We start from the raw sequence: 13,314 nt of genomic DNA, 5'->3' as shown, positions 1-13,314 counted from the left end.
GAAGCACTATTTCTGGGTTAGCAGAGTCTGTAACCTGAAGCGTATGTAACCCGAGGTACCACTGTATTGTATGTTATTGTATATAACTCAGGAAATCTATAACTGCAAAAGCCCCCCGCCCCAAAAAACCCCTCAACCAGTGTGCATACTTCATAGTTTTTATTCTTAAAATGTGGCTGAAATGTAGCTGGTGTATTTAGACAGGGCAGATGAGACCATTACTATACTGCTAAACGGTGTTTCCGTGCGCTGCTCTGGTTTCACCAGAAGCGGCTTAGTCATGCTGTCCACATGACCCGGAGAAACTGTCTGCGGACCAACGCCGGCTCCCTCGGCCAGTAAAGCGAGATGAGCGCCACAACCCAAGAGTTGTTCGCAACTGGACTTAACTGTCAGGGGTCCTTTACCTTTACTTTTACTTGCCACAAAGCACTTACCGGTAAATCATTCTGATCGGTGTTTTGCTTCCAAATACTGTACTTTGGTTCTGTTGAAGTCCATGTAAATTCAGGTATTTGTGAATTTGACTGTTGTGAGGTTTTTTGGGGTTTTTTTAAAGCACATGGCTTCATTAAATATGTTCAGATGTTGGCTGTGGTTAGAAAGTGGCTTTAAGCAGGCTGAAAATGGCGTAGTTCACAGTTTGTGTGTTTTCTAGATCCGGTCCATAGTTCTATCATTGAATCTTGTTACAACTGAGAATGGGGTATGCTGATTAGAATATTACACTAAGACTGGGGAGATCCAGGTTCAAATTTCCACCATAAGGAAGCCTCTCTCTTTCTCTCAGTCTAACCTGCCTTGCAGGACTGTTGTGAGGAACAAATGGGTTGGGGGCAGGAGAGAATTCTGTGTGCTGTCATGTGCTCCATGGAGGAAAGATGGGATATAGGTCTGATTTTTTAAAAAATGCTACAGGATCTTTGCAACAGGGGCACACACCTGTTTAATGCATGCATGTTCCAAATCAAATTAATTTCCTAACAGCATATTTCTTAGTTGCACGTTGCTACACGAAGGACATGAATGCTTAAGTGCACCATCAACTATGCTAGCACAATGTGACGAAGCATTATATTATTCCAGCATCTTAGCAAGCTTGTATCAGCCTCCCTGAAAGGCTACTGCTGCATATTGTAAGGATGAGAGGTGGTTGATGATGGCAGGGCCAAGGCATCTCAGCCTGCTACATATAAACCTGGCATCAATTAATTATAAATCATTATTTTAAACTTAATTGAAATTAAATTAGCCTTTTAATTAAATAGTGCAAATGCACCACTAACTCATTCTTGTAGCAGAACTATTTCTGCCAATGGGCAAAGAATTATTCCTATTGTGTATTTGTCTCTTACGTTTTATGCTGAAAATAAAACCTTGCACCGTGGCTTGCACTTACAGGGTATATCCAAAAGGTGGCACACCACTGTGCCTTAAGAAGACATTGAAATGGATTTATGCCAAGCAAGGTATCACTACAGCCAGGTATCACTGCAGAACAATTTTCAGAATTCCAAGCAGGACAAAACAGTTCTGAAGCTTAAAGTATACTAAGGTAAAGGTAAAGGGACCCCTGACCATTAGGTCCAGTCATGGCCGACTCTGGGGTTGCGGCGCTCATCTTGCTTTATTGGCCGAGGGAGCCGGCGTACAGCTTCCGGGTCATGTGGCCAGCATGACTAAGCTGCTTCTGGCGAACCAGAGCAGCGCATGGAAACGCCGTTTACCTTCCCGCCACAGCGGTACCTATTTATCTACTTGCACTTTGACGTGCTTTTACTTCCATACAAAAGAAGAAGAGTTTGGATTTGATATCCCGCCTTTCACTCCCTTTAAGGAGTCTCAAAGCGGCTAACATTCTCCTTTCCCTTCTTCCCCCACGACAAACACTCTGTGAGGTGAGTGGGGCTGAGAGACTTCAAAGAAGTGTGACTAGCCCAAGGTCACCCAGCAGCTGCATGTGGAGGAGCGGAGACGCGAACCCAGTTCCCCAGATTACGAGACTACCGCTCTTAACCACTACACCACACTGGCTCTCCAGTGCAGATAAGGTCATAGGTGGTGGTTGTTATTGGTGGTGTGGCTTCCCCCCAATAAATCCATAATCAACAATGACACTATTAATTTATGCACATGGAGATATGTGATAATACACATTGGTGTCCATGTGTATTGTATTTAATATCTGAGCACTGTATAACAGTGAACCAGAAAAGGACCAAATTTACACTATATGTGGACAAATATATCAGATTCTTCTTCAGATATGGAGGCATGTGGCATTGCATATGTGTGCATGTGTGAATGTCCTTGACAGGTGTGAAATGTATCATACCAAGGTATGGTGTGGAATCTCTATACAGTGGTACTTCGGGTTACATACGCTTCAGGTTACATACGCTTCAGGTTACAGACTCCGCTAACCCAGAAATAGTGCTTCAGGTTAAGAACTTTGCTTCAGGATGAGAACAGAAATCGTGCTCCGGCGGCGCAGCAGCAGCAGGAGGAGGCCCCATTAGCTAAAGTGGTGCTTCAGGTTAAGAACAGTTTCAGGTTAAGTATGGACCTCTGGAACGAATTAAGTACTTAACCCGAGGTACCACTGTATAGCAGACTCTCAGAAGAGGTATAACCAGGGCAAAACAGGGAAAATGGGAATACCGCAGCATCTGAACTAGGAAAATGAAAGGATTTCCTTCATCAGACAGTGAAGAAGGACATGCCTCATTTCCATGTTTGAAGAAATCAAGATTCCCATTGTTTCCTGCAGCCAAGGGGTGGTTACCTGTCTGCTCGTTATGCTTTTAATTACCATTGGAAGCATTCAACAGTCAGTGCCCACCTGATCCCCAATGAGGCTTACATGATGCCTACATTAAGATACTTTTGGCACCGGTTAATACTTTTTAAAAAATCTCCCAGACCTTGGTACAGTTTGTTTCTGCTGTGTTTTAAATACCCCTAAAAACTCTGAAACCCCATTTTAAAATACAATATACTATAGAGACCCCTTATGCTGCGTTTAGAACCAGAATTGCATTTGCGTAGAAACTATTTCTCAGGCGGCTAGTCCTGGCCTTTATAACCCTATACCTTCTTCCAGAAGGCAGAAGCTGAAAGAGATCATTTCCGGGGTGCGTACTATCCTGCACTATCTCTGCAGCTTTCTTATGGCACCTGGCAGCATAGATTTGATCTAAGGTGGGAAGAGTGCACCCAGTTATTCTCTCTGCAGTCTTTACAACCCTGGACTGAAATGCTACTGTTTGAAATGCTACTGTTATCATCATCATCATTTTCTCTAATATTTCATTATTTTAATTGTTTGAATTCTGTATTAGCTGCCCAGAGGACTTTGACATGAAGAACTATGAACTATGGCACCACACTAAGATGCAATGGATGTTGTTGGTTCCGAGTCGTCTAACATTCAGCCTCATAGGATGGCCCAGAGTTCTAGTGTCTGGAGAGAGGAAGAAAAACTTCTTCCTATTCATTTTCTTCACACCATGTAAACTGTTACACGCTTCTATCATGTCCCGCTTGGTTTTTACCATGGAGGATAAATGGAACTAACAAAATAAGAGTTAGCTAAAGATAATGGGATTATTTAATTGCCTTAAACTGGGTTCTATTGAAACATCAACTGTCTGCAGCCCCCATTACAGAATTATTCCACTCAGCATCCATGTGACTGAAACTTTGTACAGGCACAGTAGGCAGCCCATTCAGGCCTTTAATGTGCTAATTAAAAAGCTAAATTAATATTTATGTAATCTGTCAGGTGCTGAGATTTCACGGCGCTCTAAATCCAAAAGCTACAATTTTACGAACAATAGTGGCTCTCCTAAATTAGGTTTCTGCATTGCAGCGTTGCTCAAGGTTTGACAGGAAACTCAAACACGTGACGTTACTTTTCTGTGTTATTCAGAAATAAAATCCATGGTCAAGGGCAGCCTTTAAGCTTATATAACAATTTTTACTCTGATGTATTGCCCTTCATTATGAAGGTTTTGGAAATCATTTTAAAAAGGAAATCGCATAACCTGCAATCCATGCAGTGTATGGTCGAAAGGGGAACACAGCCTGAGTCTTCAAGGTTTGTATATATAAAATAATATTGAGAACATAGGAAATCTCTGCTGGATCAGACCAAAGGGACATCTAGCCCAGTTCTCATGATGGCCAAGCAGATGCCTATATCTGCTGGTATCCAAATGATGTGATTATTGTTCTGTGACCATTTGTATTTAAGGTTTTAGATCATACACAACATTGGTTTTGCCACATTATCAGGCCTCGTTGAAAGCAGATTAGATGCTTTCCATTGAACTATTTATGGTAGAGTTTATGAAATAAGTATGGCCAGAGAAAATTTCTAACGAGTGCCTGAGTCAAAAGATGCCCTTTGCCCCAGCATTCCTCTATATCAGGCATGTCCAACTTCCAAGAGACTGCGATCTACTCCCACTATGAAAAAAATCTGGCAGTGATCTACCAAAGTTGTGGAGCTTTTTTAAGGAGCCAAAGTCGTGGAGCTTTTTTTTTGGAAGCCTTCTGGGTGGGGGGAGTCAGGAGGCTGCTGGACATCCCTGTTCTATTTTAATGGGATGGCATGTAAAAATCACTTAGGGAAACATGCAGTTTTCTGGTTCACCACATGGAACACAAAACCTCACACGCCTCTTAGCTCGAGTCCTGGAAACTGGCATTCATGTAGGCCTTTCTGCTGCTTGATCAGAGCAAATTGATCACCAGTATATTAATAGATTAGAAACAGTCTTTCTGGTATGCTTCTCCAGTCTAGCCTAATTTTTATTTATTTATTAAGTAACAGTTCTCTATTCATCTCAGTCTAACCCTATGATGAAAAGGGGATAGAGACTCGCTCTAATGGCACATCAGCACAGAGTACTGAACGGAATAAAATGTTAGCCCCTTTTGTATGTTAATACCTTGGCTGAGGGATGTGGGTGGCGCTGTGGGTTAAACCACAGAGCCTAGGACTTGCCGATCAGAAGGTCAGCGGTTTGAATCCCTGCAACGGGGTGAGCTCCCGTTGCTCAGTCTCTGCTCCTGCAAACCTAGCAGTTCAAAAGCACGTCAAAGTACAATTAGATAAATAGGTACCACTCCGGCAGGAAGGTAAATGGCCTTTCTGTGCGCTGCTCTGGTTTGCCAGAAGTGGCTTAGTCATGCTGGCCACATGATCCGGAAGCTGTACGCTGGCTCCCTCGGCCAATAAAGCAAGATGAGCGCCGCAATCCCAGAGTCGGCCACGAGTGGACCTAATGGTCAGGGGTCCCTTTAACTTTACCTTGGCTGAAAGGCAGTGCGGAAATACAATAAGTAAATACCGGTAAGTAAGTAAGTAAGTAAGTAAGTAAGTAAGTAAGTAAGTACAGTGGTACCTCAGGTTAAGTACTTAATTCGTTCCGGAGGTCCGTTCTTAACCTGAAACTGTTCTTAACCTGAAGCACCACTTTAGCTAATGGGGCCTCCTGCTGCTGCCACGCCGCCAGAGCCCGATTTCTGTTCTTATCCTGAAGTAAAGTTTTTAACCCGAGGTAATATTTCTGGGTTAGCGGAGTCTGTAACCTGAAGCGTATGTAACCTGAAGTGTATGTAACCCGAGGTACCACTGTAAGTAAGTAAGTAAAGGGTTGTGTGAAATCACCAAGATGTGTTTGGGGGTTGCTGAACTTCTGATATCAGTGATATCCAGAAACTTACAAATCATGCTGTATTGTTTCTGTTTGGTTTGCTGCATTATCACTGTGAGTTCCCATAGTAAAAGTAAGCAATATTTCCAGGGTCTAGCCCGTAGTAACTGGGTATATTTGGGGGCAAATTATATAACTTGCAGTGCTTCTTGACATATATTCTAGCATGGAATTGTCTCAGGCACTCGAGATGTGTGGGAATGTTGGGCACTTACTGACCCAGAACTGCAAACCCATTCCCCTGTGATTTAGCTTTCCATTTTTTGGCTCAGTGTTTGATTTGCATGAAGACTAAATGGGTTATTGCTCAGCCGTACAGGATACAAATCTCTGTGCGCTGATTGGCTGAAGGATGTTATTAGATGAGCATAGGGATTTATAGCAAAGAATTCAGGCAAGGATTGAGGGGTGTGCTTCAGCATAATAAGTAATGTTACTTTTCTGATTTTGGTAGGAGTGGAAATGCTTCACAATGCTAACAAAAGCATTTGTAAATGTCAGGGTCCCATTAATATGTTCTCATGCGTATGTTCTAGATACATTTTTACCCTGATCCAACAAGAGTGATACATGCATGGATATGGTTTTTCAGGCATGGATCAGGTTTCTGAATTAGCCCCTATATGCTTAAAAGGGTACTCTCGCTCAGTCTTCTCTCTCTCTCTGTGAGACTGTGACTTTCTAACAGGGAATACCAAAGGGTAGGTGCTATCACATTAAAGGGCCAATTCGTGTGTGTGTGTGTGTGTGTGTGTGTGTGTGTGTGTGTGTGTAAGGAGGGAATAATCTGCACACAACCCTGCTTACCAAATTCAGTCTTCTCTCTCTCTCTCTCCCTCTCCCTCTCTGTGTGTGTGTGTGTGTGAGAGAGAGAGAGAGAGAGAGAGAGAGAGAGAGAGAGAGAGAAGACTGAATCTGGTAAGCAGGGTTGTGTGCAGATTATTCCCTCCTTACACACACACACACACACACACACACACACACACACACACACACGAATTGGCCCTTTAATGTGATAGCACCTACCCTTTGGTATTCCCTGTTAGAAAGTCACAGTCTCTGTTGCATTATAGGTACCTAATGGAGACCTCTCTCTTTCAACAAGTCTTTCAAGTGGAGATCTTTATCCTCACCTGCATCTGTATTGGAACTACTTTTTAACTCTTTTTATATGTGGAATTGTTTTTGATTGTTTTTATTTAAAAAAATATACTTGTTTTATAGCTGAAACTAGTTGTAACCCACCCTGTGACCTTGTGGTTAGTGGCGTGCAAGGAAATGAAATAAATCGATGGGGCAGCATGGGATGGGGGGAATGGCATTTGTGAATGCACACAAAAATCCCGTAATCATATCTTCTTGTGCTGCCTCATTTCATTTCCTCAAATATACCTCACCAGATTCTTCGTTACCAGTTCCACATGCATTCAGAACTCCCACGACTTCAACAGGTCTAGGAATATCAGACACCAGGTGCTGGTTGAGTTAATTAATGCTTTGCCTTTGGAACCATGGAGACAACATTGCTATCAACATCCACCACAGGTGTTGGGAGAAGCTGTGTAGCTACTGCATTCTATAAAACAAGGGAGGGGACATCCAGCTGTTAATGTACTGGTTTTTGCAGTGCTGTCCACAAGGGCTCCTGCCTTTTGTACATGCTTGTAGGCTCTATCGCAGGAGTCAGCAAACTTTTTCAGCAGGGGGCCAGTCCACTGTCCCTCAGACCTTGTGGGGGGCTGGACTATATTTTGAAAATAAATAAATAAAATGAACAAATTCCTATGCCCCACAAATAACCCAGAGATGCATTTTAAATAAAAGGACACATTCTACTCATGTAAAAACATGCTGATTCCTGGACCGTCCACGGGCCGGATTTAGAAGGCAATGGGGCCGGATCTGGCCCCCGGGCCTAAGTTTGCCTCCCCATGCTCTATCGGGACACATTGCCTTGCATCTGCAGACTCAACAACTCTGAGCATCATTTTGTTGCAGGTCCACATACTCTACAGAAGCTGCACTGAGGGCCTACAGATATATTTGCTGAGAGCCAGAGGTGTATGTAGCTCTGTTGTGTACATGGAGTGCCACAATAATTTATGTGGCATTTGAAGCCTGCACATGTACAATGGAACTACTGGAATGAAGTTTCTATATGTCCTTAAAAACAACATATTGCATATAGCAACTATGTATCAATAGTTGTTGTATAACAACTATGTAGTTATGAATACCAATTCTACACATACATGGTATTCTGCAAAGATTATAATACATTTAAAATAGTCTCTATAAAGGCATATAAGTTATTATGTTTCTGTATTGGCTGCCAAATAAAGAAATAGCTGCTGGATTCTTTCCTGGTACAGAGTTTTTGGGGATAATACATCTGAGCTGCTTTCCAAGTTGTGTGGTTTGAGGCTGTCTTAGTGTAGTTCCACTTTTTAGATACACTTCATTTATTAAACAAACACTATTCCTGCACTGCTAGGACCTGGTGGTGATGCCATACAATAGGGATGAGAACAAGAAGTACAAGGTCACTGAATACTTAACATTTAGCTCAGGGACAACTTCCTCAACAGAATAAATCAGATTGTATGTTTTAATCAAGTGCACATGCTTGTTATATTTTATTATCTCCACTCCTCACCCCACAACAGTCTCTGGTTAGAACAAACTGTATTTGCCTCCAGAATAATTAATGTTGACACACATCTTTGTTGAGACTGCGATCATTCATATCAGCAAATGTCAGAATGGAAATAATTAAATATTACATTTTGGGTAGACATTTTTAGTGGAAATAAAGTTGATCCTTTCTCCTGTATTTTGGTGACTTTTATTTTCACCTCAGACAAGCTGCATTTATATATTGGGCAACGTGAGAAACATTTACAGATTTTTATGGACCTCTAAAATGTTCATAAAGTGGGACCTATGTGTATTTTATACAGCTTTTTTTTTTTTAAAAAAGCTACCGAATTCAACATTGTTTTTCCTTCTTGTTGTGAGAGAGCCAATAGGTACCATATTTTTCGCCCTATAGGACGCACCGGCCCATAGGATGCACCTACTTTTTTTGGGGGGGGGAAATAAAGGAAAACAATTTTATTTCCCCCCCAGGCACGGGGCTGGGGTGGGGGAAGCCCGAGCTTCCCCTGACCCCAGCCCCCAGAACAGGCAGCTCTCTGCAAGCCATGGGAGCCCAGCGCCAGGCTCCCACGGCTTGCGGAGAGCTGCGCGAAGCCTGCGCGAAGCCTGGAGGTGTGCACCGACCCCTCTCGCTCTCCAGGCTTCAGCGAAAGCCTGCATTCGCCCCATAGGACGCACACACATTTCCCCTTCATTTTGGGAGGGGAAAAAGTGCGTCCTATAGGGCGAAAAATACGGTACTTTAAGTAAATAATACACAAGGGGAAAAGCCTCTGATGGTTTATTCCCAAAAGCTGAAATGCTAACATTTGGCTGTCAGTTAATTCTTATTAAAGTTGGACACATGACCTTGGCCTGGCAGCAAGGAGATCAGAGGTGATATATGCCGGCATGGTCTCACTTCTTAATGGTCATAACAGAGGCAGCTTGCAGGGTGGGGGTAGAAGTGTAATACTTTACATTATTCCTGCAAAATGTGGTGGGTCAGCCCTGTTGTTTTTGGGAGCCCTCCTGTTCATTTTGCTGAACAGGGTCATTGCCTCTAAATCCTGCCCCAATGGCCCTGCTTCCTGTGCACACTTACTTGGAAGTAAGCTCCATTTAACTCTTTGTTATTGCACTCTTATAAATTTCTGCTCAAAAGTGAAGAGTTCAATGGGGCCTTTCCCCAGAAGAAGAAAAGAGGAGTTTGGATTTGATATCCGCTTTATCACCACCTGAAGGAGTCTCAACGTGGCTAACATTCTCCTTTCCCTTCCTCCCCCACAACAAACACTCTGTGAGGCGAGTGGGGCTGAGAGACTTCAAAGAACTGCAACTAGCCCAAGGTCACCCAGCAGCTGCATGTGGAGGAGCGGGGACAAGAACCCGGTTCCCCAGATTACAAGTCTACTGCTCTTAACCACTACACCACGCTGGCTCTCTCCCAGGGTATACATAGAACTTTAAGTACTTATGCATAGGACTGGACTGCAGGAATACATACCCAAGAGCAAACAACACCTAGGAAATATATTTTGGCTAACCGTTTTTGTTCTCAGAAGTATTTGCAGAGATGTTACCTCACTTTTGCAAAAGGAATCTGCCGATGATTCTAATCTGTGTTGTATTATATTGTTGGCATCCATCTGCCTTGAGAGACAATGGAGTGTGCCTTTAAGGGTGAAGCCATGAAGGCAAAACGCTGCATTAGCAGCACCAAAGTGACTTCCCTGGGGTGCAAGCCTGGACAGTGTGTATGGAGGTCCTGGGCTGCCCAGATGACAAGACCCTGTTCTTGGCCTCGCTGATATGATCCAAAGGTAAGAAGAGCAATGTGTTTGGCACCCGTTTAGCTACAGAAGCTGCTGGAAGGAGGTGTTCAAAGCACCATCCAACCATCTTAGGGACTCCACTCTGGATTTGTGTAGAACTTACTTCTTAGCCTTTTCTTCTCCCACAGATGTCCCACAAGGCAGCGGAAGTTTAGAATCAGTTTTCTTTCTCCTAGGTGAACTACCTTCCCAGGTTGATGAATTCCATCTGCTCCTGTGTTGTAAGCACACCATTATTAAAGTCCCAGGGCAGGTTACAAGGATTTCAAACACACCATTAAAAACAGTTGGAAAAAACCTTAAAATTACAGGAAAAAATGCAATCACAAAAAATAGAGTGGTTCTAGACATAGGTGGTGAAAACAACTCAGCACATAACAGGTGGCACAGTTTTTCTGAACTGACATGGATGTCAAGGAAGTGGAGCACAGCAATATGAATGTGTGCTTTGAAACCACCCCCACAGAACAATTCCCATAGTACTATAGGCACTTAATTAAGGTCAGTAATGGATGTGACTTAGTTATGCCTTAACCACATTATTACATTCACAATCAGGTGCATTTTCATGGTCAATCCAACGCTCCTTGGATTCATTCTAGGCCACGCTAAGCAATGATGGGTGTGGAAATGGGTGGGACAGTTCCGACTTCAGATTGATTGATTGATTGATTGATGTGCTCTGATCGGGTGTATGTGGAGAACACCCCTCCCGCCCCTGTTGACCTTCTCAGTGGCGACTGAAAATCCTCAATAACCTGAGCTATTGGGAGGAGGAGGAGGAAGGGGGTGGTGGGAAGAGAGAAAAACGAAGCGTGGTGCCAATGGAACTACATCCCTGGTGAAAAAAAATCTTCCGGTGACATTTGTTCTAGCCTGAGACTTTGCAGCAGCAGCAGCAGCCGGGAAAGAAACAGCATCACGTTAAGCTCAGCAGGGGTGGCTGTTTCTTTTGTGTCTCTGGGCACCGACTCGCTTTCATTCCCGAGTTGCTCGCTGCCTCCCTCCCGTAGTTACCGGGCCCTTGGGTGACTGAGGGGGTGGCCCCCTCTCTCTCGCCTCTGTGCGTTGGCTCGCATTTGTGCAGCAGCCGCAGCCGCCTCCCCGCCGCCTCTCTCTCTCCCCTGTCGGAGAAGAGCCAGGCCCAGAGGGGGAGCCCTTCTGCCAGCCAAGTGCTGCTCCCTGGCGCTCAGAAGCTGCTCCATCTCCAACTCACTCCCTCGCGCGCTCTCCCTCTCATTCATTTCGCCGGCTAAACATGAGAGATCATGGCCGCCTTCGGGCTCCTCAGCTATGAGCAGAGACCTCTCAAGCGCTCCCGCTTGGGGCCGCCCGACGTCTACCCTCAAGACCCCAAGCAGAAGGAGGTAACGGGGAGGGGGGTAAAAGGAAGCCCGCGCTTTCGCCCGTTCCCCGCCAGCGCGCGCTTGGCGAGGGGGAGAAGTTTGCCCGGTGGCTACTTGAGAAGGAAGGGGGGGGAGGGGAGAATGAGGGGTGGGGATGGGGGGCTCTGAGGGAAGAGGACATGCAGCAGTCGGGGCTGCGGCCCCATTCTGAGGGGATTCCGCCGTAGGACTCGGCTTCTCCGGAGGGCGGAAGGGGCGCACCGGGTCTCCGTGCGCGCGCGCGCTCCTGTCTGCCTGGGCCTGACGCACTCCGGGCTCCCGGCGGCTGTGGCGGCTCCCCGCCCCCCTCTCTCCTCCCCCGTGTTCCCGGCTCGCTTGTCCCTTCAGCGCACCTCCTTAAACTTTTGAAAAATGTCGGCTCCCGAAAGGGAAGCCGCCCTTTCCCCTACCAGCCCCCCTCCGCCCGCCAGCGCGCACGCAAACCCTGACTCGCGTTTGGTACACCTGGGCAAGAGCCCCTGGCACCTCGCAAAGGGCTCTCTCAGGTATGTGTAGTGAAGGGCACCCTTCTTCCAACATGTGGAGAATTGATTTCTGTTCAACGCCCCCTTTCCCCCCTCACCACACCTGACTTCTTAGGACTTCTTGTGTGAGGGGATGGAGGGCCATTCTGAACTAGTCAGTGTGTTTTCCCACTGCAAAAAAGGTGCCTAGGTATCAGGGGTGTCAACTTGAAGAAAATATTGTGTGTGTGTGGGGGGGGGGAGGTAAGCCCCGCCCCACATAATTGCTCACATGACATGGTGCATCATGTGAATGTCAGTGCCCACCAACTGCAGGGGGTGTGTGACCCCCTCAAATATTTTATTTTGGGGAGGGGGCAAAGACCCCCTCAGCTCCTGGGAGTCGGCTCCTGTGCTAGGCATGGTGGCCGACAGGTATTTCCCATGGGCTAGTGCACTTGACTCAGGAGTCAGTAAAGCTCCTCCTCCTCCACTTTCAAAACACACACAGCCACAATCATATGACTTTAAGGCACCTGCTTTTAACAATTAATTGCAACAGCCAGTGGCACTGAATAGTAACTTGTGATGCTATCTAGATATGCTGCTCTGCAATTAACGTGTAATTATTTCAAGGTGGGGAGGAAAGGCCTATTATAATGGCTACCTGCAAGTTGCTGAGGGATTTGCTTGTTTCCTTCACTCACCTGCTACCCAGCTGTAACTAACCTGTTCCCTTCTAAAGGTTCAAGACCACAAGTCACCTGTGAACTATTTCTAGATGGCTAATTTCCAGGTGTTACTACTGCCTTTGTGTGGCTGCAGGAGTAACGCGATGTTACTGCAGTGTTTCCAAGCCTCTTTCCATGTGGGTAGGCCCTATCCTCCAATCCAGGGAGAAAAGTGTTGTCGGGAAGGTATGGTGTTTATATGGTATCTCTCTGTGGAACTGGACCAGCCCACATGGTAAATGGCTTGCAAATAATATCCCGCCCCCAAAGCCACTACTTCAATATGAAATTATTGTGCCATCTCTGTACATTATGGTGTTTTATAGCAAGCATGCCTGATAAATCTCTACCCCCAAGGGGCTCATAAGTGTAAGGGAAACTGGGAAATGGAGCTGGGGGTAAGCACATCTGATTATTCCAGTTACCTTGCCGTATCCAAAATACAGGTGGTGGTTCTGAAGGCTTTGTTGAAAATTTGTGTCACTCAGAACTTTATTGTGTAGCTGTAATTTGAGAATTGGCCTTTAGATCTATTTTTT

General features: G+C 45.2%; 2 protein-coding genes across 7 annotated transcripts in view; both read left to right on the top strand.

The window, feature by feature from the left end:
• LOC310762420 (glucose-dependent insulinotropic receptor-like) overlaps positions 1–13,314 on the top strand; it is a 153,137-nt gene that overhangs the window by 131,046 nt on the left and 8,777 nt on the right. The window lies entirely within an intron of this gene.
• The window catches only part of MED12L (mediator complex subunit 12L), a 180,406-nt gene continuing 177,678 nt past the window's right edge, over positions 10,587–13,314 (top strand). For 4 of the 6 annotated variants that reach the window (XR_014547948.1, XM_083613024.1, XM_083613022.1 and 1 more), the window contains exon 1: positions 10,588–11,562. Coding sequence is in view for 5 of the 6 variants with exons in the window: in XM_083613024.1 (XP_083469150.1) it covers positions 11,464–11,562 (99 nt within the window). In the remaining variant the exon portion in view is untranslated. Of the gene's footprint in view, positions 11,563–13,314 lie in introns of all 6 variants that reach the window. The other 2 variants (XM_083613020.1, XM_083613021.1) reach the window with 1 other exon arrangement.

This window comes from Podarcis filfolensis, assembly GCF_964270895.1.
Source record: "Podarcis filfolensis genome assembly, chromosome: 5".
Lineage (NCBI taxonomy): Eukaryota > Metazoa > Chordata > Lepidosauria > Squamata > Lacertidae > Podarcis > Podarcis filfolensis.
The sequence above is the reverse complement of the archived record's forward strand: the minus strand, read 5'-3'. Positions and strand labels throughout refer to the sequence as shown.